At 46.4% G+C, this 26,899-nt stretch overlaps 1 protein-coding gene across 3 annotated transcripts in view; it reads right to left on the bottom strand.

Annotated features, from left to right (window-relative positions):
- The window catches only part of LOC135509584 (MOB kinase activator 2-like), a 96,512-nt gene that overhangs the window by 39,174 nt on the left and 30,439 nt on the right, over positions 1 to 26,899 (bottom strand). Inside the window, exon 1 of one of the 3 annotated variants that reach the window (XM_064930358.1) lies at positions 5,777 to 5,930. The exons of 1 other annotated variant lie outside the window; for it this stretch is intronic. In XM_064930358.1, coding sequence (XP_064786430.1) covers positions 5,777 to 5,814 — 38 coding nt within the window. In that variant the 5' untranslated portion in view covers positions 5,815 to 5,930. Of the gene's footprint in view, positions 1 to 2,628; positions 3,000 to 5,776; positions 5,931 to 26,899 lie in introns of those variants that run through there. One more of the 3 variants, XM_064930357.1, reaches the window with a different exon arrangement.

Below are 26,899 nucleotides of genomic sequence, written 5' to 3'. Positions count from 1 at the left end.
CGAGCTGTAGTCACCCTCTGTGGCATCAACACCACGACAGGGCAACGGCACCACATTTCTGCGGCGCCACAAAACCTAAAACACAGCGCGTCCCGAGAAGCAACAGACATCTTACCAAAAAACACACACAAAAAAGTTGCATTCGCGGCCTCTTCAACCGATGTTTTAGAGTACCGTCTGCCTGTCCCCTCTCTACAACCTTGGAGAGAAGACCCTTCTGCTCTTGACCTCCAGCTGGAGAAAACACACACACACACACACACACACTTTGGCCAGACAGAGGAACCACTGGGCACTAAGCTGAAAATCAGGCATCAGATACTCACGCATGAATGGAACCGTCGCTTGCAGGGCCAAAGGCTAATTGAATTGTACCGTGTGCTCTGCATTAGGTTAGCCCCTCCTCCACTCACACTGACCTGGTGCTTTATCAGTCACGTGCGGGAGGCCCCAGTGTGTGTGTGTGTGTGTGTGTTCAGGTCAAACAGGATCATTCTAAACAACTCACAGACTAACCCTGGGAGGTTAAAGTTACTAAAGTATACGACTTACTTAGAATCTGACTACTCTTCTTTGTGGAGCTGTGTCTGTCAAAGTCAGCCCAAAACCATGCCTCAGTTTACCTGGTCACCCCATATTCCTTTCTCTGATCCTCTCAGTGTCTCACTCAGAGTGAAGAAGTGGCGAGGACCTGTTAAAGCCTACCCTATTCTGATGAGGAGCGCATGTGTACAGAGAAATGGGTGTGGCGCCGTCAACACGTATCATCTGCCCACTACATTACCTGTAACCTCAGCCTGTCCTCCACAACAACATGTGGACCCATCTTGACACGGGCTGAACAAGTCAAGAGGAGTGAAACCCTTGTGGTCAGAGCAGAAAGCACACAACGCTGCATTAGTTCTCAGCCATGTATGTTTGAGAGTTGGGTATTGGACTGAAGCTAAGGTCAACAAGGACCTTGTGTGTATGTGTCCCAAAAAAACACACAAAAAAACCACCCAATCAATCAAAAACAATTGCGTCACAGCCAAACCCCCTGATTGGCTGACAGAGGTGCCGAGGTAGACAGGAAGTAGTGCCAGAAATAGAACTGATCGGTCCTTTTCCTTAATTATCCAATAAAACGACAGCTGCGCAGAAGCCACACCCTGCCTCAGGACTGGTGATAATTGACCTGCAAAGTGTAGAGAGAAAAAGAAAATACAGTCCCTGGCAGTGGGCCGTGCGTTCACAAAGCTACTGTGTGTGTGTTTTACCTATAGGCGCGCACACACAGTCATGTGTTCGGACACACACATGGACAGAAACACACACACAAAGGGCTGGCTGTTCTTCACACTAGCTAGGAAAAGGGAGGGAGGGAGTGTAAACAGTTCTGAATCACACAGAGGGGCCTGACGGTCTAATCCGATGCAGCTGTATGTATGCGTGTGTGTATACACATGTGCGCGCAACAGTTTGGCCCTCATCAAACCTTCTGTTTATATATAGCAGTAGTGCAACTAAAGCTGGTTAGCCACACAAGCACATATAAAAAGGGGGAAACAGCTCATCTAGCTAACTCACAGCCATCTGTAAGCATGATGCTAAGGCAACACTCTCTGAACCCGCAAGTGTGCCGTATGAGTAGTGTAAAGGTGCTCATAGAAGCTGCTACCAGGTCAGTTGTGTGTTCTCCCCTTAAATGGTTCAGGATACTATGTAGAGGCGGAGCTGATCCTAGATCTGTGGCATCCAACGTTTGCTTAATGCCTACTGAACGTGGCCCAGGTAACCATGCTATGCTAACTAAACTGGCAATGGTAACCATGCTATGCTAACTAAACTGGCAATGGTAAACATGCTATGCTAACTAAACTGGCCCAGGTAACCATGCTATGCTAACTAAACTGGCCCAGGTAACCATGCTACGCTAACTAATGTTACGCCCACTAAGTAAACAAACAACTGTCCCCCTACCAAAACTAGTCCTGCTGTAATCGTATGGGAAGGTCAAAGTCTACTTCCCAAACACTGCTCCGCTGCACCAAACAGAAAACAGAGAGGCCATGGGAAGGAACACAGTGTCCAAACAAAAACACAGCAAGGCAGAGAGTCAGAGCGACGCCGGCGGGGCCGTGGAGGAGAGGATGGGCTGGCTGCATGCCATCCTTCCTCTAAGCCAGCCTTAACCCTGTGCACATGCATCTTAGTCTCTGGCCCAGTGACAATCCTCCTCTAACCAGCCTTGACTCCTAACTAAAAGAAAAAGGAGGCTCAAGCACCAGAGGGCTTCTGGCGCCGTGCCATACCTCCCGCAAACCAGCCTAAACCGCTACCCTCCTCCCCGGTCTGACGACAGCAAAATCCCTGCTGCCACAGCAGCACTGTCCTCAGAATGTCTCTTCCAAACCACACCGCAGAGACCGAGCGAGGAAGGGGAGGGGGCGAAGAGAGAGACGTTTTCAGCCACAGAGGTGCAGGGAGAGGGAAGTACAGGACCAATATATATTTTTTTTTAAAGTTACGACACAAGCAGGGAAAACAAACAACGACGAGAGAGACATTCAGAAAGAGAGCGAGCAAGCAAGCAGAGAGCGAGAGAGACATACCGAGAGAAAAAGAGAGAGTGAAGTAGCTAGCTACCTATAGAAGAAGCAGTCGCAGCAGACAAGAACCCCCATCCAGCTGGCAGGTCTGTGAGGGTCCCACACAGCGCTCTTCTTCCCTCTCTCCTTCTACTGGTGAAGGGAGGGCTCTGTCCTGCCGCACAGCTCCAGTAGAGCCCGTTCTGTCTCTCACACACACACACGCGCGCAACGTAACTGGCTTCTTACGAACTGCGTCCACCCACCCACACAAACTCGCTCTCTCTCCCTGCGGTCCAATCAGCAAACACACACACACGCCGACGAACGTGCGTTGCAGACGACCTATCACAACAACTCAGAGCCCGTTCGAATTGTGTTCCTCTCGCTCCTTCTCACTAGAGCTACTGCATCCTGCTTCTTTTACTTCTCTCTCCTACCCTCTCGCTCTCTCTCTGGCTGGCTCTCACTTGAAAGGCGGGAAGATTAGGTTGGCAAACAGACTTGCATAAACAAACTGCTGAGTGTCACAGGGCGGACTTTGGAGGATATATATATATATTTTTTTTGGGGGGGGGCTCTATCCTAGCAGCAATCTCTACCATCTGTATACACCAAACAAGGTCTAAACACACTCGCTGGTCGAGAGACGTGTTGGTTATTAACACCTCTGTTAGCTGGGCCCATAGCCTGTACTGAAGAGCAGAACCTGCAAACCAAAACTGACTGCTGCGAAACACACAGAGACGGTATGAAGTGTTGAGAAAGAGCTAAATAGCAAACATGGATGGGCCAGAAGGACACAGACACACGCGTTCACCCGTTATTCTTTCACATGGCTGCGTCAGAGTGGCTAGAGCTCCGGGCACACCCCCCAGGAATATAGCCAATCGCAGAAGAGCTCTGTGATCGTCAGTGCGGGCATACAAGGTGAAGGACACTCTCCCCCTGGCTCCCCCTTTCCGTTTCTCACTCGCTCCTTCGCTCTCTGACTCTCCCTCTCTCCATCAAAGCACTATCATCCTGTCCTCTCTGTCCCGGCTGCAGTACCCCATTAGGCAAGTGTGTGTGTTTGTCTGAGTAATCTACGACTGCAGATTCTATGGGACAGACAGATCATTAATATTGACTATGATCACAGCCAGGCTCTGGGCTCCATCCTAGCAACACACACACACACACACACACACACACGTCAACTCACTGTCACGCCGCACAGCAAACTATATCACAGCAGCACCATATGCAAGAGAGTGATTCACCTTCAGAAGGCAGTAACGCATTAGAATTAGCCTGGAATTGTGTTGTGGTTGAGTTACCGTCTCGTCAAAAGGCGACACACGCCACGCGAGGAACGCTCTCCCCCCACTTCCCTCTCCTAGATGAAAGGTGAGGTGAGGAGCCGCAGTAGCAAACCAAAGCATTTTTACAGCCCATGACATCATATCCCTACTTCCTCCCTCCCTCCCTGGCTGCCTGTCGCCAAGGGCCTCTCCTACCTCACTTTTAATTACGCCTCCAAGCTGCGCGCGCACACACACCTGATTGAGCAGGGAGGGAGGGAGTGCAGCGATAACATTTCTCCTCTGTGCCTGCGTGATAGAGTGGGTGTGAGCTCACTGCACAGCACTCATTAGCTTCCTTTGTGTTTCAGCACCACACAAGTGCCAGGATGCACGTGTGTGTATGTGTGTGAGTGAGCTGCGGAAGGATCTGTGGCTGATAACAAGGCCAGGAGGAAAGCGGTGCCAGAAGGGAAGGAACCTGCCATTACATCAACTCACTTTCAGCAAATAGAACTGTGTGTGTGTGTGTGTGTGTGTGTGTGTGTGGTCAAAGCACCCGAAACGAAGACAAGGAGCTGGGCATAATAGTTACCAGGGCCGTAATCTCTGTTACCCCAAAATTACAGTCTTGCATAATCGGCCAGGTGCTCAAATTAAAGTCAGGGTCCATGCATGTGAAGAGACGGAACGAGGATCGGAAACGGGAACGAAGAAGAGCTCCACTGTATCTGCCAAAATGTCCCCTCCCCTTTAGAATTTCTAAAGACGCCAACACCTGCAAAATTGTGATTTGTCCCAAAAAGCACCGGGAACTAATGCTGGTAGCGTTTATGTTTACATGGTCTGTCCACGCAAGATCATGAGAGACAGATGTAAGCGTTCAAATTGAAGGGAGTCTGCTTGGTTTGGAGATGGAGGAAGACAAAGCAAGTCCATTCATTAAACTTGTGACTTGGAGATAACCTAATGAAGGAGGGAATGAATCACTGCCCTGGGAGAGGGGAGAGAGATAAAACTCGTGACTAGGATTCTAATGATCTGGACTTGAATAGACCTACTGGGCAGTGGGCAAACATGTCAACTGAAAGTGGGTGAGGAGAACAGACCACCAAAGTTGCTAAGTGGTTGAACTGGGGGGGGAGGTTGGTACTTAATTCTGGAGGATGGAGAGAGGACAGAGAGAGGGGGATGGAGGGGGGAGAGAGAGAGGGAGAGAGAGAGAAGAGAGAGAGGGAGGGAGAAGAGAGAGAGGGAGGGAGAAGAGAGGGGGGAGAAGAGAGAGAGGGGGGGGAGAAGAGAGAGAGGGAGGGAGAAGAGAGAGAGGGAGGGAGAAGAGAGAGAGGGAGGGGAGAAGAGAGAGAGGGAGGGGAGAAGAGAGAGAGGGAGGGGGAGAAGAGAGAGAGGGAGGGGGAGAAGAGAGAGGAGACTTGTTTAGGTTTCTTCTCAATGAAGAGACCACCCCTCAAGGCTGATATTCAGGCTTCTCCTCAGCTCGACAAAGGTCGGAGACCAGAAAAAGAGCCATCGAACCATTACTTGTAACTCAACCACGTCAAGAGGAAGACGTTCACGAACTCCAAAAATCTGTTAACACTTATTTTGCCGTGGCATGGCAAATTATGCACGTTAATTCGGAAAACATTGTCGTTCTTATAAGAATGAGTGAGATCAGTGAAACAGGTTGGTAGTGAGGGCGACTACTTCCATCAGTTGCAGCGTGCATATGATAAACACGTTTCACCTCAACAACAACAACTTCAATAAGAACCGAAATCACGACACAAGCAATTGACCATACCGAGAGTATCAAAAGACAAACATTTTTCAATTGCGCCTGGAAAAAAATAAACCAAACCCCCTTTCACTGAGATGAGGCGAATGTTAAACGTAACCCGAGTATAGTGAACGGAAACCTCTTACCTATTCAATGTATAGGAGCCGTTCCGTTTAAACCTCATGCCGGACGATAGGAATCGGATGAAGAAATCCAGAATTGATAACGTTCAGCTTTCGATGCACCTCGAAAACGTCTGTGTCCGACGGCTGCAGACAAGGAACAATAGAAAACGGAGTTCTCGTGTAGACTTCTCTTCTAATCGCTCCCTCCTTCCTTCCACAGACCTCCGCGCCCCCTCCCTCCGGTCCCTAGCTTCCGCGGGCAGGGTTTTACCATTCAGGGACAATGCGATAGGTGGACCCTCGACTGTCAAAACAAATGCTTCGATGCAACACAAAAACGACAGTTTATCATTTAGACGGATACAAATACACGTCATATGTACAGCAAATCCATCAGCGATGACGTCGTTAAATTCTCCGAGCAGCGATAAAGCAGCGTTCACGCGCTTTTCGGAACAAGGAAACTCGGACATTTCAGACTTGCTAACGGGTTGCAGTTATACACGTGCGTGCCGCGTTCAACCCGTTAGCAGCTCGGACATTTCAGAATGTCCTAGTTCCGACTAATCCGTGAACGCGGCAATAATGTTTCTTTCGATATGATGTTGCAGCTCATACATTGTGTCCTCAATAGCCCCCCTGACGTAAATCACAGACAGACTCAAGACACCTCACTGACAAAAAATAAATAAAAATAAAAAAAAAGGTCCAATTGAGTCGTTTTTTATCTCAATATCAAATAATCTCTGGGTAACAGATAGGTGCATTGGTGTGATTGTTTTGAATTAAAAAGAAGAAAAAAAGCTTCTTAGCAAAGATGCATTTTTCAAGCAAGAACTTTGGTAGGACTGTCTAGGAGGGGAACACAGAAAATTAGCTGTTACTGGCAGAGAGCTTTGGAACTCTTTCTTATTGAATGTGAGTTATAGATCTGTAATTGAAAGCATGGATCAGCAGTGGATCAATGTGCACAATTTCTATGCTTCCTGTTCTTAAAGCTGCAAATATGTAACTTTTAGGGCAATCTGACCAAATTCACGTAGAAATGTGAGTTATAGATCATCATCTCATTGAAAGCAAGCCTAATAAGCGGTAGATATGTTCTATGTGCGCCATTTCTATGCTAACCGTTCTGAAGTTTTATTTTTGTGTCTTGTTTTCGGTTTTGTACACCAGCTTCAAACAGCTGAAACAACAATATTTTGGGTTATGGAAAATATATTTCACAGCGGTTTAGACAGTATAGTGTAGAGAGGGAATCATTGTACGATGTTTTGTCACATAAACTGAAATTGGGCGAACTATTCGAATTTTAGCAACCAGGAAATAGCCGAGTGATTTCTACATAGTGCACCTAAATGACCGCGTGGTGCTGACACCATGGGAGGCCAAAACTCCCTCCCGCCCAAAGCAGGCAGACATTTCAGCCGTTCTTATCAAACAGCTCGTACACCAAAAGTGCTTCATCATCATTTTCACAGTATCACTCCAAACTCACAGTGAAAACACAGGGAAATCATGTTTTTGACTGCACAAGGCCTTTAAAGCGTCTCGATTGTACTACACTCTGTATCTCACATTACTCGGATGATTTGCGCACTTCCAACTTCAACCACCGAATACAGATTCCTTTGTAAATCAATGCACCCCCCCCCACATAATTTCAATGAAATTACGTGGAACAAACTTGGAATAGACATCCGTGTCCAGAGGGAAGGAAGTACTTGTTAACGCATTTGAACTGGTACCTGTTCGTTCTGAGAATCTCTCAAGAGCTGGACAGAGAGAAGGATGCTAAGAGGGGAGGAAGGATGGAAGAGAGGTTTGGAACAATGTATTGGTGAATGGACACATCATCCGCTTTCCAGCCATGAAAAAGTATCCATAGTACCGCGACTGTTTTTCCACCGACGGACACGGGGCGCAAGCATCCCTCTCATGTTTCAATTGCGTTCCCTATCTCGCAGGCTATATTCACCTCCTGTATGCTATAGGGAGAGGGCAGAGCACAGACTCCGAGCGAACACTTGTCAGCGTCTGATTGGAGCCAAGAATAGGCAGAGGAACCAGTAATGCCTGCTAAACCCATAGCTCCTCATCAACTGTGTGTGTGTGTGTGTGTAAGATACACATGCCCCTTTCACGAGCACGGGCGCGTTCAGCAGGACACAACGTTTTGGAACGTTCAGCTAAAGATAGCCGTATGTAGAACAAACATTACTCTCCGACATGTAGACAGCATACGGATAGAATGTAGAATACGCCGTATAGCTGAAGAATATGTAGGATAGAAGAGTACAAGCACAGCAATAGTTAAGTACGATAGGAATAGACTAGAATACCGTATATGCATATAGAATTGGGTAAAACGGTACGTATTCAGTGACTCCATGTCTATGTACATTGGTGGCAGCCACCGGGTGGTAGCCGGCTAGTGGCCGTGTCTAAAGGTCAAGGTAGGGTACTGGGCGGTGGCCGGCTGGTGGTGATTATTATGTGAGGGGGGGGGTTGTATTTAACGCAACTAAAGCCTTGCCATGTCATACATTTTGCATTGGTACAAGTGGGGTTCTAATACAGAGAATATAGGCGATGCTAGATATGTTCCCCAAATCAAGTACAATCAGTGAAGAAGGAAAAAGAAGAGAGAGAAAATGGAAAAGAAAAGAAAGAAGGAAAAGGAGGAGAGGAACCCCACTGGTTGGAAAGGAGAGGAACCCCACTGGTTGGAAAGGAGAGGAAAGGAACCCCACTGGTTGGAAAGGAGAGGAACCCCACTGGTTGGAAAGGAGAGGAACCCCACTGGTTGGAAAGGAGAGGAACCCCACTGGTTGGAAAGGAGAGGAACCCAACTGGTTGGAAAGGAGAGGAACCCCACTGGTTGGAAAGGAGAGGAAAGGAGAGGAACCCCACTGGTTGGAAAGGAGAGGAACCCCACTGGTTGGAAAGGAGAGGAAAGGAGAGGAACCCCACTGGTTGGAAAGGAGAGGAACCCCACTGGTTGGAAAGGAGAGGAACCCCACTGGTTGGAAAGGAGAGGAACCCCACTGGTTAGAAAGGAGAGGACCCCCCCCCCCCACATAATTTCAATGAAATTACGTGGAACAAACTTGGAATAGACATCCATGTCCAGAGGGAAGGAGGTACTTGTTAACGCATTTGAACTGGTATCTGTTCGTTCTGAGAATCTCTCAAGAGCTGGACAGAGAGAAGGATGCTAAGAGGGGAGGAAGGATGGAAGAGAGGTTTGGAACAATGTATTGGTGAATGGAAAGATGGAGAGATGTGCATTAAGACTGAGGTTGACGACGTCATCTTTATGGCTCTCTGCTGCTTACCACATCTCTCAAAGGCCCTGCCATTGCGTGTGTGTCGTGTGTGAGTATCGCACTTTGTGTGTGTATTACAGTGTGTGTGTAAGTAATAAATGGCACATCCTGTGGAGCAGTGTGTACACGGGACATGTATAAGAGTGTGTGTATTAAAGTGTGTGTGTCTATTAGAGTGTGTGTGTATTACAGTGTGTGTGTCTATTAAAGTGTGTGTGTGTGTATTACAGTGTGTGTGTGTGTCTATTAAAGTGTGTGTGTATAACAGTTTGTGTGTGTGTATTACAGTGTGTGTGTGTATTAAAGTGTGCGTGTGTCTATTAAAGTGTGTGTGTGTGTGTATTATAGTGTGTGTGTGTATTACAGTGTGTGTGTGTGTATTACAGTGTCTGTGTGTATTAAAGTGTGTGGGTGTGTGTATTAAAGTGTGTGTGTATAACAGTTTGTGTGTGTGTGTGTATTACAGTGTGTGTGTGTATTAAAGTGTGCGTGTGTCTATTAAAGTGTGTGTGTATTATAGTGTGTGTGTGTATTACAGTGTGTGTGTGTGTGTATTACAGTGTGTGTATAATACAGTGTGTGTGTGTGTGTGTGTGTGTGTGTCTATTAAAGTGTGTGTATAACAGTTTGTGTGTGTGTGTGTATTACAGTGTGTGTGTATATTAAAGTGTGCGTGTGTCTATTAAAGTGTGTGTGTGTGTGTATTATAGTGTGTGTGTGTATTACAGTGTGTGTGTGTGTGTGTATTACAGTGTCTGTGTGTATTAAAGTGTGTGTGTATTAAAGTGTGTGTGTGTATTACAGTGTGTGTATATTACAGTGTGTGTGTGTGTGTATTACAGTGTGTGTGTGTATTAAAGTGTGTGTGTGTATTACAGTGTGTGTGTATTAAAGTGTGTGTGTGTGTGTGTGTATTACAGTGTGCGTGTGTATTAAAGTGTGTGTGTGTGTGTGTGTGTATTACAGTGTGTGTGTGTATTAAAGTGTGTGTATTACAGTGTGTGTGTGTGTATTACATTGTGTGTGTGTGTATTAAAGTGTGTGTGTGTGTATTAAAGTGTGTGTGTGTGTATTACAGTGTGTGTGTGTATTACAGTGTGTGTGTGTGTGTATTACAGTGTGTGTGTGTGTATTACAGTGTGTGTGTGTGTATTACAGTGTGTGTGTGTGTGTATTACAGTGTGTGTGTGTGTATTACAGTGTGTGTGTGTATTACAGTGTGTGTGTGTGTATTACAGTGTGTGTGTGTGTATTACAGTGTGTGTGTGTGTGTGTGTGTGTGTGTATTACAGTGTGTGTGTGTATTACAGTGTGTTTGTGTATTACAGTGTGTGTGTGTATTACAGTGTGCGTGTAAGTAATAAATGACGCCTCCTGTGGAGCAGTGTGTACTAGGGACAGTGTGTGTATAAGAGTGTGTGTGTGTATTAAAGTGTGTGTGTATATTGGGGCGGCAGGTAGCCTAGTGGTTAGAGCGTTGGGCCAGTAATTGAAAGGTTGCAAAATCGAATCCTGAGCTGACAAGGTAAATATCTGTCGTTCTGCCCCTGAACAAGGCAGTTAACCCACTGTTCCTAGGCCGTCATTGTAAATAAAAATGTGTTCTTAAAACTGACTTGCCTAGTTAAATAAAGGTCAAATGTAAAAAATGATGTGTGTGTGTGTATTAAATTGTGTGTGTAAGTAATAAATGGCATTGTGTACTAGGGACAGTGTATGTATAAGAGTGTGTGCGCGCGCACGTCTCCGTACGGTGTGAGTGTGTGCTCTTTCTCTCCTGCAGACCTCTTAGTGCTGGCTGCAGTGGGCCATTTATTACCATAAGAGCAGGCTGGCACCGACACTGCTGCTCAATCACACACACACATACACACACATATTGCAGAGTTACGCAATACTGGGACTAGGGGAAGGAGGAACTGCAGACCACAGAAACCATTAGCCAGTCCTTTATTGTGCAACTCTAAAACACAAACCCCTCCCTGCTTCCATCCATCCCTCCTTTCCTCCAGTCTTTTGACGTTGTTCAGGCCTCCCTCCATTCATCTGTCCATCTCTTCAATCATCCTGACGTTCCCCATCCCTCGCTTCATGCCTTCCCTCTTTTGCCATTCATCCCCAGCTTGCGTCATTAATCCTTTTCATCGTGGCCATCTATCCCTCCCTCCTTCCTGCTGTGTGTTTTGGAAGAGCTGCACCGTGTGCTCTTGTGGTTGCATGCTAATGACCCAAGCAGTCAGTTGGTGCTCTCTTCCCCGGTTAACATCTTCGACCGTCGTCATCACCATCATTCCCACTACCATCATCCATCCTCATTCCTAGCCAACACGTCTCTGCCACCCCCCTGCTTTCTGTTAGCTTGGCCCCCACGAAGTCAGAAGAAAAAGCAGCTCTTTCTCTCCTTCCCTCAGTGACAGTTCCTGGGCTGTGAGGCTTACAAGCAGGAAGACAAGCCAAGACCCAGAGAAGCCTCGAACGCCGCATCCCCCCCCCCCCCACAGGCTTTCCAGGAATACACAGCGCAGTGCCCAGTCTCACCATGCACACTATGTGCCAGGTATGTTGCTCGGCACAGTACTCAGCACTGTCTGATAGCCTGGTGGTACTGACTAAAAACACACACACACACACAACAGCGCAGTAGAGGAGGGACAGGGTTAGCAAATGGAAGGACCTATAGGTTCGCATAGGCCTAATCTGCCGCTCCGCACCTCGACTCACGTTGGTTGAGTCGCTGTCTAGGTGGAAAACATGACAATCTGGGCCCGGGGACGGATTGGACAAGTCTGTCTTTATTGTTTTTTCTGCCTCCGACCAGGGTTCACGTTACACATTTGGGCACGTCCCCTAACGGCACTCTTATTCCCTATATAGCGCAGGGCCCATAGGGCTCGGGTCAAAGTAGTGCACTAAATAGGGAATAGGTTGCCATTTTGGACAAACAAATAGACTCCAGGTGGTGCTGGTTTGTCTGGAGAACCGGAGGTCATATTTGAGGGTCATATTTTGAGAGGGTGCCTGCACATATCAATACCTTTAGTAACCCTTTTTTTGGGAGGGTTCTGATTTGTTATGGTCTATACGGGCATCAGCCTCGGGCAGCCATGTAATTCAAATAGTCTTTAACGACTACGGACTTTAGGTCAATTTGCATGTTGATTCCCAGTCAGACAGCTCAGGAAATTGAATGCAATTCAAATCTATCAGAGGAAAATTCCTTCTAGGGACAATTGAGCAGGTCGACTGAGGCCCGAGCCCTACAATACTGATTCAAATAAATCAAAGACGGTGGTGAGTTGGTTATTTGAATCAGCTGTGTTATGCTAGTGCAAAATAACAAAAGTGCACGGGGGAAGGGGGGGGTGCAGGACCGAGTTTGGGAAACCCTGGTCTGGACTGCAGCAGGACATGGTAGCGCTGTGCTCTGGCGCCACTCCCTGGTTCCAAGTGGTACTGCACCTGTGATGTCTTGTAGGCTATGTTCTGCACTGGAGTTGTCACGGGATCAAGGAAAGGACACGAGGAATGGAAATGAGGTTAGGAAAGGAGATGGCATGGCAGGGAGGGACACTGAGTGGAGAGGAGGAGAGCAAAAGCTATTTATGTCTGTCTGTCTGGTATGGCCTAGCTGCTCAGAGAGAGACATGAATACAGACATACAGAGAAAGGATCTCCATATATTGACCGGCTGACATGCTGTCTAGTATGCTGCCTGCTATTGCTGGTATGCGCTGGAGTTGAAGTCGTGATGAAGGAAAGGAGATGAGGAAAGGGAACGAGGGGCCATAAGAGAAGCTGAATGACACTGGTCTTGGGTCTGATATCACTGGTTTTGATGGCTGGAGTTAAAAGTCACGTGACACTGGAGAACGCTGAGAGAACCAGTGCACTCTGGGGGAAGGCCCGGGAGCAAAAGACTACGCAACGGCGAGATCAGATTTCGCGCCCGACGGATCTCTCCATTTCCCCCTCCCCTCTACCCTCCAGCCCTTTCCACCTCTCTTCTTCCGTCAGTCACCCGGGTGTTACTAACCCCTAGTGGCAAAGTCCGGGATAATGACAATAATACAACCTTGCAACAACAATCCACTTAGGGCCCCCAAAAGGCTAGGGCCGGCTCTGACTGAATGCGTGGGTACGGTTGTGGGTACGCGGACCCGCCACGGGGTGCCGAGCCACTGCGGCACCCCTTTACGAGTCCCGATTTCTTTTGTGGCCCCCGCCCCCATCAGAGATACCCATCCTTGAACTAGACCTAACTGAATTCCTATACAACCTGTCAAAGTAGCGAGTGCTATGTTTCCCCTCCGATAACTCCTAATCTGCCTCGCTACAGCACAGGGAGCCAGCCCTCATCGCCAGACCACATCGGTCACCGCATTGACCACACATGCACGGCCGCCGCTGGACTTGACTCCTAGCTGCCTGTGCTTACGTAACGGTCGGATGGCGGCGTGTTTGACGCCGTCTCCGGAGCGGTCTGGGCGCCGTGCGGTCCAGTGACCTCCAATGAGTTCACAGACATATGAAATACAGCTGTTGATTATCTGGCGGGATCAAGGGGAGAACAACGTGCTGGAGAGCGCTGCTGGGCATGCAGGCTTTTGCTCCCAGCCCTGTTCGAACACACGGGAACCGACTGATTAAGGTCCTCAAACCTCCGTCTTTCCCCCTGGCCAATGAGACAGAGAGACATTTCAGCGAGCAGCCTCTGCAGTAGATCGGTTTAATTAGTATCAAAATATTCAGAGTTCATGGCTGACTAACGTCACTACCCTGGTGGGAGTCAAACATTCAACATCATATTTGTGTGTGTGTCCTCTAAGTGTATTGAGCTTTGACTCATTTATCTACCTTTCTCCCCTTTAGTTCCACTTCTGTTTCTGAGTTCAGCGGTGGAAAGTGGTTAAAGCTGTGTTCCCCAGATAGACAGAGGAGTGACAGACCGGCAGAGAGAGAGACAGACTTGTTGTGACACTGACGCCCTGCTGCTTCGTGCTGATACCCGCACATGAGAAACACACACACACACACAAAAAAAAAACCATCACTTCCTGCGTTTGTGCGTCTCAGTGTTTTCCCTCCCCCAGTGAGGGTGCAAACAGTGACTCAGTGTTCCTGGGTTCCTCCTGTTCCGTACTGTAGCAGAGCAGAGCAGGCCTACAGCACAATGAGGAGGAAGGAGAGCACAATGCACTACAGGGTGGGGATGGGGAGACTGTGTGTGTGTGTGTGTGTGTGTGTGTGTGTGTGTGTGTGTGTGTGTGTGTGTGTGTGTGTGTGTGTGTGTGTGTGACAAAGAGAGAGAGAGAGGAGAATACAGGATGGGGAGTAACGCTGTGCATGTGCGCACACAAAATGCAGTACGTCCTACAGAATACAGGGTGGGGGAACAAGTGAGTGACACTGCCGCGTACACACACACACACACACACACACACTACAGGTTGATCAGATTCATAATACACACACACACACACACTACAGCTATGGGGCGATTACACACCAGCAGAAGTGGAAAATATTTTTTGGTATCTCAGATTGTTTCGGCAATTCTCAAATAGGAACTTCAGTGGGAGGAAGGACGTTTGGCACACTCAGCAAAATCACCAACAGAGCGAGGTCCCTTTGAATCAATTTCCCACTCACGGTGTTATTGCACGGTGCTCATAAAATGTTTCATATCTTCAGAATTAGGAGAGAGCTTGCTCTGAAAATGGAGGGCTGTGATTGGTTAATAACCTATAATGCCAATTTCTATGTATAAAACGGGTCATATCATTAAAAGTAGCAGAGGCCACTCTGGAAATGTGACACGTTTGAAGATCATTACAAACAATATGTCTAAAACTAAGCTAAATCAAAAAGGGTAGTTTATATATTTTGATATTTTTTATGCTGAATAAAATGCTTTTTTCCCCCGGAATCTACACATACTAGAGGACACTATAAGGGGTATATTGAGACCAAGATGCCGTCTTTATCAAGTACGGTTCACAGATCATAGGGTCTTACAGGAGGCATGTATAAGTCTAAAAAAGGGCCTAAAATGGCCACTTTCATCATCTATTTATTTATTTTTTTAAAGTTAGTGAGATTTGCAAGTACAGTCCGAGACACCAAAAATATTTTCCGCTCCTGCAGGTGTGAAATTGCTCTCTGGCTGAGTGAGATGGTAAGTAACCACATTCACAGGAAATAAACGTCACGTACACTATGGGCCTAAGCATCAGACAGGAAGTGGCCTTTAGTTCAGGCCATGACAGAGAGACAAGTGAAAGGTGGTTAAATCCACCCAATCTATCCAGTGACAAACCAATGTTACAGTCAAGACCCTGGATGTTGCTTTGGAGACCTTTGGGCCCCAGCTGGAATTTAAACTAGGGAACAGACTGCAGTGCCCTATGAGCAAAAGCTGTTGAAAAGATATCGAAAAAGACATATTTTCAACATATTGTGCTCACTGGGTGGGGTATATAGACTATGTCTAGCAGGAATTACTCCCCTCCTGCACTGAGCTAAAGATGAGCTCATCAAAGAGAGCAGGCCAAACCCCTGACCCAGTGCTCACTTGAGTCATTTGAATTTATGTTTTGGCGTGAAGCTCTAAAATGCCTGTATTGCAAGAATCGAGGTTTCATTTTTGTGGGGGGGGTCTCGTCTCCTTTGCTCCTTCTGTGCAACATCCCACTCGCACACAGGCACCAAGCCCCACCCCTCGCCACTCAACAACGAAGACGAAACATCACCTCTGCTCTTTCTGTAATAGAGGAAAAGGTGCCTTTAAAAAAAAAAAACAATAACCAACTCTCAAAATGTAGAAGAGCAGACCCTACAAAAAACACAACAAAAAAAACGGGATTATCAATGAACATGAATGTGGAAAATGAATGCTCAGTTTCTGTCACAGTAGGCCTACCATGTACCTTTAGACGCATTTCAGTCAGACTGTCACGTGCTAGCTGTCTAGTCTGTTTGTTTTTTTATGTGCAATGAGCATACAGAGGCATTTATATAAGGAATTGGCAGCTTGTTGTCATTCTGAGAAATTAGCATCTTAACCAGACAGGCCACTTGATTTCAATGTCTAAAACAAGGTGAACAGGCCGCTTGATTTCAACGTCTAAAACAAGGTGAACAGGCCGCTTGATTTCAACGTCTAAAACAAGGTAAACAGGCCGCTTGATTTCAACGTCTAAAACAAGGTGAACAGGCCGCTTGATTTCAACGTCTAAAACAAAGTGAACAGGCCGCTTGATTTTCAAGTATAAAACAAGGTGAACAGGCCGAGTTGTTCAAACAGTTGGGAGACGGACGGACGGACGGACGGGGGGTGTATTCATAACAGTTCAAGTGTTTAACCTTGAAATAACCTTCAAATATGAATATTAGCTGGCTGCTCACTAGCACTTGTGCTTGAGAGAGTGTTGATGAGACCGGTGTTCATTTTCTAGAACGCCTGCTACCAGAAGTTGATCATTATTAGTGGACGTGCATGGTTACCATTACGGTTATACGCTGCTCAAAAAATAAAGGGAACACTTAAACAACACAATGTAACTCCAAGTAAATCACACTTCTGTGAAATCAAACTGTCCACTGAGGAAGCAACATTGATTGACAATAAATTTCACATGCTGTTGTGCAAATGGAATAGACAACAGGTGGAAATTATAGGCAATTAGCAAGACCCCCCCAATAAAGGAGTGGTTCTGCAGGTGGTGACCACAGACCGCTTCTCAGTTCCTATGCTTCCTGGCTGATGTTTTGGTCACTTTTGAATGCTGGCGGTGCTTTCACTCTAGTGGTAGCATGAGACGGAGTCAACAACGCACACAAGTGGCTCAGGTAGTGCAGCTCATCCAGGATGGAACATCAATGCGAGCTGTGGCAAGAAGGATTGCTGTGTCTGTCAGCGAAGTGTCCAGGGCATGGAGGCACTACCAGGAGACAGGCCAGTACATCAGGAGACGTGGAGGAGGCCGTAGGAGAGCAACAACCCAGCAGCAGGACTGCTACCTCCGCCTTTGTGCAAGGAGGAGCACTGCCAGAGCCCTGCAAAATTACCTCCAGCAGGCCACAAATGTGCATGTGTCTGCTCAAACGGTCAGAAACAAACTCCATGAGGGTGGTATGAGGGCCCGACGTCCACAGGTGGGGGTTGTGCTTACAGCCCAACACCGTGCAGGACGTTTGGCATTTGCCAGAGAACACCAAGATTGGCAAATTCACCACTGGTGCCCTGTGCTCTTCACAGATGAAAGCAGGTTCACACTGAGCACATGTGACAGACGTGATAGAGTCTGGAGACGCCGTGGAGAACGTTCTGCTGCCTGCAACATCCTCCAGCATGACCGGTTTGGCGGTGGGTCAGTCATGGTGTGGGGTGGCATTTCTTTGGGGGGGCCGCACAGCTCTCCATGTGCTCGCCAGAGGTAGCCTGACTGCCATTAGGTACCGAGATGAGATCCTCAGACCCCTTGTGAGACCATATGCTTGTGTGGTTGGCCCTGGGTTCCTCCTAATGCAAGACAATGCTAGACCTCATGTGGCTGGAGTGTGTCAGCAGTTCCTGCAAGAGGAAGGCATTGATGCTATGGACTGGCCCGCCCGTTCCCCAGACCTGAATCCAATTGAGCACATCTGGGACATCATGTCTCGCTCCATCCACCAACGCCACGTTGCACCACAGACTGTCCAGGAGTTGGCGGATGCTTTAGTCCAGGTCTGGGAGGAGATCCCTCAGGAGACCATCCGCCACCTCATCAGGAGCATGCCCAGGCATGTAGGGAGGTCATACAGGCACGTGGAGGCCACACACACTACCGAGCCTCATTTTGACTTGTTTTAAGGACATTACATCAAAGTTGGACCAGCCTGTAGTGTGGTTTTCCACTTTAATTTTGAGTGTGACTCCAAATCCAGACCTCCATGGGTTGATAAATTTGATTTCCATTGATAATTTTTGTGTGATTTTGTTGTCAGCGTATTCAACTATGTAAAGAAAAAAGTATTTAATAAGAATATTTAATTCATCCAGATATAGGATGTGTTATTTTAGTGTTCCTTTTATTTTTTTTGAGCAGTGTATATGTTTATTTATTTTTTTACAAAAAAGGGAATTTTCGTAGACAGACTTGAAAGCCAGGTCAGTGATCATTGCAAAACAAGCATGTTAAATAATGACATTATTAGTGGGTCATATTGTTGTGGAAGGCTTCAATTTGTCTGATTATTCCTGACTGTTTGAACTGCAGTGTATTGACCTTTCATTTTGCGACAAAAGCTTAAGAGAAAACTATGAGATGTACGTTGAGTGTACAAAACATTAGGAACATGCTCTTTCCATGACAGACTGACCAGGTGAAAGCTATGCTCCCTTATTGATGTCACTTGTTAAATCCACTTCAAATCAGTGTAGATGAAGGGGAGGAGACAGGTTAAAGAAGGATTTTTAAGCCTCGAGATAATTGAGACATGGATTGTGTGTGTGTGCCATTCAGAGGGTGAATGAGCAAGACAATCGATTCAAGTGCCTTCGAACGGGGTATGCTAGTAGGTGCCAGGCGCACAGGTTTGAGTTTGTCTAGAACTGCAACGCTGCTGGGTTTTTCACACTTAACAGTTTTCCTTGTGCACCAAGAATGTTCCAACACCCGAAGCACATCCAGCCAACTTTCCACAACTGTCGGAAGCATTGAAGTCAACATGGGCCAGCATCCTTGTGGAATGCTTTCGACACTTGGTAGAATCAATGCCACGACAAACTGAGTCTGTTCCCAGGGCAAAGGGTGCGCAACTCAATATTAGGAGGGTGTACCTAACGTACGCTCAGTGTAAATCGAGAATCGTCCATAGGCTTGAGAAAAAAACGAGATCCGATTTTTACTCCATATTGCCCACACACAAGCACGGTCACACACAATTTGATTCATTATTTTCCTGTAGGACTCTAGAATGATCTGTTGTAATGACGTTCCTACCTTTTACCTGTTCAGCTGCCAGTGTCAAATGTCTGCCATGTTTTGGTGACATTTTGACGCCAGACTTCGCCGAGGACACACTGATAAGGTTGCCGTGACACGGACTTTGCAGCAGTTGAGGTTGTGACTTCCTACAAGCCTCTCGGGTTGGTGTTTACAGAACATTATGTGTTGTGTGATTAATAATGGACCGTTGTCATATGGCCAAAACAAAAGTAAAAAATAAAAATAAAAAATGTAATTTGCGATTCTCACAATTTTATATGCATTGCGATTCGATTCTGTGATTTTTATTGCGATTCGATGTTCCAAACATGTTGCTCACCGTATGTTTGCTGCAGTGACAAGAGGGCCATGAGAAAATTAATTCTGATCAGTCATGGAAATCCAATTTGACTCCCTATTTAAAAGAAGATGGAGAACAAACTATAAAGGAAAAATTGTTTTTGGTGCAGGTACAGTCAACTAAAAAAATAAAAATAATATTGCAATATTGTCAAAACCATATGATGTATCGTCAAACATAATATCCCGATATGTAACTTTCGATTTTTTTCTCTCCATTACTAATGTTACTATAAAAAGGTTTAATAATTCCCAAATAGACAAGAAAAGGCTTTCAACTCATTAGAAACTTCTGTCTTTAAATCAGTCATCATATTCTGTCATTTCAATTGAAAAACAGGATTTCCTTGTACAACGATGACAACCAAGTGTTTTGCGATTACGTCAGGGATTTTTCTTTCATAAAAATGGGGCTTAGGTGGTGGGCGTGGCGAGGGCCTGGTCATGGGTGTGGCCATGGGCGTGGCCAACGGTGCAGTCGATGACAAAACATTTTTAGAGGCTCTCCCGTTTTATTTTAGATTCTCCCTGACTCTAGCTTTTATTTAGGTGATTGGTCGTTCTCAAAGATAATCGTATTTAAAAAATATATAGGTCCATTATCTTTTCTAAATACAGTGCCTTATTGGTAGATGAGTATTATATTTTATTTATAATTTTTAAAAAGCTGATATTGACTATCCCATTGAGCATGGTGAAGTTCTTAATTACACTTTGGAGGGTGCATCAATACACCCAGTCACTACAAAGATACAGGCGTCCTTCCTAACTCAGTTGCTGGAGAGGAAGGAAACCACTCAAGGATTTCACCTTGAGGCCAAAGGTGACTTTAAAACAGTTACAATGTTTAATGTCTGTGATAGGAGAAAACTAAGGATGGATCAACAACATTGTAGTTACTCCACAACAGTAACCTAAATGAGTGTGAAGACAGAAGAAGCCTGTACAGAATAAAAATATTCCACAACATGCATCCTGTTTGCAACAAGGGACTAAAGTAAAACTACAACAAATGTGGCAAAGAAATAAACGTTTTGTCCTGAATACAAAGCGTTATGTTTGGGGAAAATCCAACACATCACTGTGTACCACTCTTCATATTTTCAAGCATGGGGATGGCTGCATCATGTTATGGGCATGCTTGTCATCGGCAAGGACTAGGGAGTTTGTTTTAGGATAAAGAGAAACGGAATAGAGCTAAGCACAGGCAAAAGCCTAGAGGAAAACCTGGTTCAGTGTGCTGTCCACCAAAAACTGGGAAACAAATTCACCTTGAGTGCAGCTTGAAAGTTCCTAATTGCCAAAATCTTGCACTATCCCAACAGTAGCAGAGCAGCCAGGGTCATGTTATTGAGGGCACGCAAAGAAAAACGCAAAATGAGCCTTTCAAGATCGTTGGTCCATGTTGAAGAGCTGCTCCTCAGCCCCCTCTGTAAAAGAGACACACACACACACACACACACACACACGACTGTCAACAGTCCCTGTGAAAATGTGTGTAAACACTGATACGTCTCTGACTGACAGCTTACACACCAGGGCCCCTCTAATGAAACACACGGTCTTGTGTGCTGTTCACATGCACTCCCGCTCTTACATATGGCCCTTTAGCTGCTCCCTGGCCTCTTCTCCATGGCCTTTCGGTTACTGGCCCAACACTCGAACCACTAGGCTACCCGCCGTGAGATTGAGAGGTGAGATTGAGAGGGCAGTTAATGGTGGACAGGGCTGGTGATAAGAGGCTGGAGGTGAAAGGAGAGAATGTGTCTCTGGGTGATTAATGACGGGGGTCCGGTGAGCTATCGGCTTCATTAAACAGGGCTAAGTGGTCTGGCCCTCTGGACTCCTAGGAAGACCGATGAAGACGATAACACATTGGGGGAGACGCCGCATTCCTCTTCTCTACTCTCTTTGTACGTGTGTGTCTGACTGTATGATAGTGTGTCTGCGTGAGTGTGCGTTTGTCTCCCTCTCTCTAAATGGGCCTGAGACATGGTTCCTACCAGTTAGCCTCTGGTGGCTATGCTAGCTGAACTGTCTGAGAACAACTACAAGCTCTCGCCATGCAGTGTGTGTGTAATGGGAATTTCCCAGGGGAACCAAAACGAGAGCCGTCGTTGATAAAAAATCAATCCGGTTTGTTATGAGTTCAACAGGGAGCTTACATTTAGTTGTTCTACAGCCTGATTTCAAAATATACCTCATAATGACAAAGTTGAAACATGTTTTTTATTTTGAAATGTTGGTAAAAGTATTGAAAATGAAAAACAAATATACCATTTACATAAGCATTCACACCCGTGTTCACGTGTTAGAATCCCCTTTGGCAGCAATTAAGTCTGTCTGGATGAGTCAGAGCACTGCACACCTGGATTGCACATTGTTATTTGTTTAAATTCTTCAAGCTCTGTTAAATTGGTTGCTGATTATAGCTAGACAGCCATTGTCATGTTTTGCCATAGATTTTCAAGGCAATTTTTAAGTCAAAACTGTAACCAGGCCACTCCGGAACATTCAATGTCATCTTGGTAAGCAGCTCCAGTGAATATTTTACCATGTGTTTTAGGTTATTGTCCTGCTGAAAGGTGAATCTCTCTCCCAGTGCCTGTTGGGAAGCAGACTGAACTAGGTTTTCCTCTAGGGTTTTGCCTGTGCTTAGCTCTATTCCGTTTGTCTTTATCCTAAAAAAGACTCCCTAGTCCTTGCCGATGACAAGCATGCCCATAACATGATGCAGCCACCACCATGCTTGACAATATGAAGAGTGGTACTCAGTGATGTGAAGTCTATTTCAGAAGAACAGAATAGCGTACTCTTAGTTGTCCTTATGTTAGGTCCTGATCTGGCTATGTCATATGGCTGTGGGAATCACTAGTTCATTTAGCAGACAAGATTTTATAGTATGAAGAATGCAATTGAACGTGTCTGAGTAAAATAGAAATGATTTGAGAGAGTGGGGACGCAACAGCGCGCTTTCTTATCCAATTCCGAGGTGCATATTGAAGATATTGGAAGAACTGTCCACATTTACTTTTCGTCAGCCAACAAGATGTGTAGGGCTAACGAACAGCAAAAGCACTAGCCTATGTCAATCTACTATACCCCATGGTACAAAAGTCGACCTATTCTACGCGAGAAATTAAGCATTCAAAACATAGTCTGGGACAGTTGCGGGATGTGATAGAGCCCAAATTTATACAACAACTAGTATCAAAAAACTTTTTTGAAGCAATGTGGATGACGCAACAGATCAGAACATTTAGCTTAAAATGTGGATAAACTATTAGGCTATTCCTTCACATTATAAGCACAGCAATGCGCACCCGGCAGTAGGATTTAAGCGCAAATGTTCCATTAGCAGGGAAACACCATTATCAAAAGTGACCACAAATGCAATTATGCATGTAAAGCTTTTATTATAAAAGGCTAATTTTCACCGTGAAAATGATCTTCCCAAAACTTGAAACTCACGCGCTGCTTATGTATGCCAGTTAGGCTCTACACCCTTTGTAAAGCAGATTAATGTGCTTCATTTTAACAAGTTTTTAGCCACTTTAGTTGTGATACAAACCTTATTAAAACATAGGCTTATGGGCTGGGCTACATCAAGTGTGCGACTATGACTCACAAGTGATAATATATAATTCACAAGTGATGGGCTAATCTTATCACCCATCAGACTATTCTTGATTTAATCTTGTCTTTACATATACTACATAATGTGTGAATTTTGTTTTGATTGAGAATGGAACATTATCATGCACCTGTCTCAAAACAGCCAGAAAAAAATACATGTCATCGATGCACTTAAATAAACATAAGCAATGTGCTTAATATTAGGAAAGTTGAGAAATATATATAGTAGGCCTCACTTATAGAAAGCGGATGGGACCCTCCTCTTTTTAATAGAGGCCATCACTCTGTTTTCTCACACAATTGCTCAGCCTATAAAAATGCTGCGCAACATGAGCTCAAGGGATCACATGACGTGTTCGATTCGATTTTCGATTACGTTTGCAACGATGTCAGAGTGATAAGAGTGACAATAAAATGCAAGAGTACCAGGCCGTTAGCAAGTTTGGTAGGCTACTAATGAGCAGCACCATCAGAGCTTGGAGAAGCCTAATTACCATGACTAAGCGGTCACGTGGAATTTGACTGCATTCATGACTCGTGACCGCCGGTGTGGCGGTAATACGTTCACCAACAACAACCCTGCCCCTCACCATCTCCTCCTCCTCCTCCACCACTTATGTTCTCTGGTCTCATATGGAGTCATGTGACAGTGGGGTCTGTGTCTGGGGCATAGACAGGCGTGGGAATCAGACATGCATTATGTTGACATCTCAGGAATGCTATGGTCCCGTCTCCAGAACAACATCACAGTCTGTGTGTGTGTGTGTGTGTGTGTGTGTGTGTGTGTGCGCGCGCATGGACATATTGCACCCACTTGTCTAATCAAGTTACAGGAATAAAAACGAGAGGAACAAAGGAAAGCAAAGAGACACACCGACACACACACTTCCCGTCATGTTCAAAACAGGCAGCCAGGATGGGCCGGTCACGCACACCCATGACGACGTCACCATCCGTTCCCTGTCCACCGCAACCATACAGGAAGTCCACTGGACAGCTGAGCAAAAGCTCCTCCCTCCAATCGTCGAGAAACTCTTGATATCACTCTGCTTTGTCTTTCTTGTCCCGGACCTTTTATCAACCATTTCACCATCTCCACCACTGACTGACAAGCGTCTGTCTCGTCTCCTTTCCTTCCCAGTCTTCACCACTCTACAGGTCTCGTCTTCTCCCCAGTACTCTCTCAGCATGCGGTGGACACAGGCCCTGTAATCCTATTTAGAGAGGGAGAGTCCACAGGGTGGGGCTGGACACACCAGAGAAACCAGTGCTTTAGAAGAGTCTGCCTGTCTGATGCAACACACCATGCTTTAATCCAATTACAGTGGAAACCAGCCTAAACCCACAGGGCCTCAACCACCAAGGACAAACCCTGGGTTTTTCACTGAAGACATGACAGGGGAGGGAGTCATGGCTCTCTCTCCCTCCCCTGTCATGTCTCTCCCTCCTCTGTCATGTCTCTCTCTCCCTCCCCTGTCATGTCTCTCCCTCCCCTGTCATGTCTCTCCCTCCCCCGTCATCTCTCTCCCTCCCCCGTCATCTCTCTCTCCCTCCCCCGTCATGTCTCTCTCTCCCTCCCCCGTCATGTCTCTCCCTCCCTCCCCCGTCATGTCTCTCTCTCCCTCCCCCATCATGTCTCTCTCTCTCCCCCATCATGTCTCTCTCTCCCTCCCCTATCATGTCTCTCTCTCCCTCCCCTATCATGTCTCTCTCTCCCTCCCCTATCATGTATGTCTCTCTCTCTCTTCCTCCCCTGTCATGCATGTCTCTCTCTCCCTCCTGTCATGTCTCTCCCCGTCATGTCTCTCTCCCTCCTGCCATCTCTCTCTCTCCCTCCCGTCGTGTATGTCTCTCTCCCTCCTGTCATCTCTCTCTCTCCCTCCCGTCGTGTATGTCCGGTTCCGGGTTGGAGCGAGCGGTCGCATCTACACTTCGGTCCGCAGGTAGTATAACTTTTCATTACATTACATTTCATTATAGTACAACGGTTTGATTTGTCAAATCTTAGCAATTTCTTCTTAGCTAGCTACATAGCCGTCTTTGTATCAAAGATAATTGCGTAATTATCGTATTTCGTCGTCCTAACGTAGTCTACACTGCTATCTGCCCAGCAGCTAGCTATCGTCCACCGTCTACTAGCACTGTAGAAACTATTACACTCAACTGAACGACTCGATTAGTGTAGTGTTAGCTAGCTACATAGTTGTCTTTGCTGTCTTCGTATCCAAGATAATTGTGTAGTTTAGAGTGTGTAGACTTAGAGTGATTATCTTAATTTACCGAGGTTAGCTAGCCAGCTATTTGTCGTCCTTAACGTAGGAGCTACTGCTAGCTAGCTAGCCAACAGCTAGCCAACGTCTACCGAATTGAACTTCAACTACCCGGTCAACATTCCGCTTCGCTCCACAGGTAGTATCACATTTTCATTTCACTTCATTACAGTACAACGGTTTGATTTGTTTGATCGTAGCTAGCTAGCTACATAGCCGTCTTTGTATCTAAGACAATTGTGTAGTCTAGAGCGATTTTCTAGGTTAGCTAGCCAGCTATTGTTGTTCTTTTAACGTAACATTACGTAATCAACACTGCTAGCTAGCCAGCTAGCCCCCGAATAGCAGCACTGTAGAAACTATTACACTCGACGGAACGACTTGATTAGTGGAGTGTCAACAACGCAGCCACTGCCAGCTAGCCTACAAAGTCAACAACGCACCCACTGCCAGCTAGCCTACTCCAGCAGTACTGTATCATTTCAATCATTTTAGTCAATAAGATTCTTGCTACGTAAGCTTAACTTTCTGAACATTCGAGACGTGTAGTCCACTTGTCATTCCAATCTCCTTTGCATTAGCGTAGCCTCTTCTGTAGCCTGTCAACTATGTGTCTATCTATCCCTGTTCTCTCCTCTCTGCACAGACCATACAAACGCTCCACACCGCGTGGCCGCGCCACCCTAATCTGGTGGTCCCAGCACGCACGACCCACGTGGAGTTCCAGGTCTCCGGTAGCCTCTGGAACTGCCGATCTGCGGCCAACAAGGCAGAGTTCATCTCAGCCTATGCCTCCCTCCAGTCCCTCGACTTCTTGGCACTGACGGAAACATGGATCACCACAGATAACACTGCTACTCCTACTGCTCTCTCTTCGTCCGCCCACGTGTTCTCGCACACCCCGAGAGCTTCTGGTCAGCGGGGTGGTGGCACCGGGATCCTCATCTCTCCCAAGTGGTCATTCTCTCTTTCTCCCCTTACCCATCTGTCTATCGCCTCCTTTGAATTCCATGCTGTCACAGTTACCAGCCCTTTCAAGCTTAACATCCTTATCATTTATCGCCCTCCAGGTTCCCTCGGAGAGTTCATCAATGAGCTTGATGCCTTGATAAGCTCCTTTCCTGAGGACGGCTCACCTCTCACAGTCCTGGGCGACTTTAACCTCCCCACGTCTACCTTTGACTCATTCCTCTCTGCCTCCTTCTTTCCACTCCTCTCCTCTTTTGACCTCACCCTCTCACCTTCCCCCCCTACTCACAAGGCAGGCAATACGCTCGACCTCATCTTTACTACATGCTGTTCTTCCACTAACCTCATTGCAACTCCCCTCCAAGTCTCCGACCACTACCTTGTATCCTTTTCCCTCTCGCTCTCATCCAACACTTCCCACACTGCCCCTACTCGGATGGTATCGCGCCGTCCCAACCTTCGCTCTCTCTCCCCCGCTACTCTCTCCTCTTCCATCCTATCATCTCTTCCCTCTGCTCATACCTTCTCCAACCTATCTCCTGATTCTGCCTCCTCAACCCTCCTCTCTTCCCTTTCTGCATCCTTTGACTCTCTATGTCCCCTATCCTCCAG

This window comes from Oncorhynchus masou, chromosome 22, assembly GCF_036934945.1.
Source record: "Oncorhynchus masou masou isolate Uvic2021 chromosome 22, UVic_Omas_1.1, whole genome shotgun sequence".
Lineage (NCBI taxonomy): Eukaryota > Metazoa > Chordata > Actinopteri > Salmoniformes > Salmonidae > Oncorhynchus > Oncorhynchus masou.
Note: the sequence above shows the minus strand (reverse complement) of the source record. Positions and strands in the feature narration are given on the sequence as shown.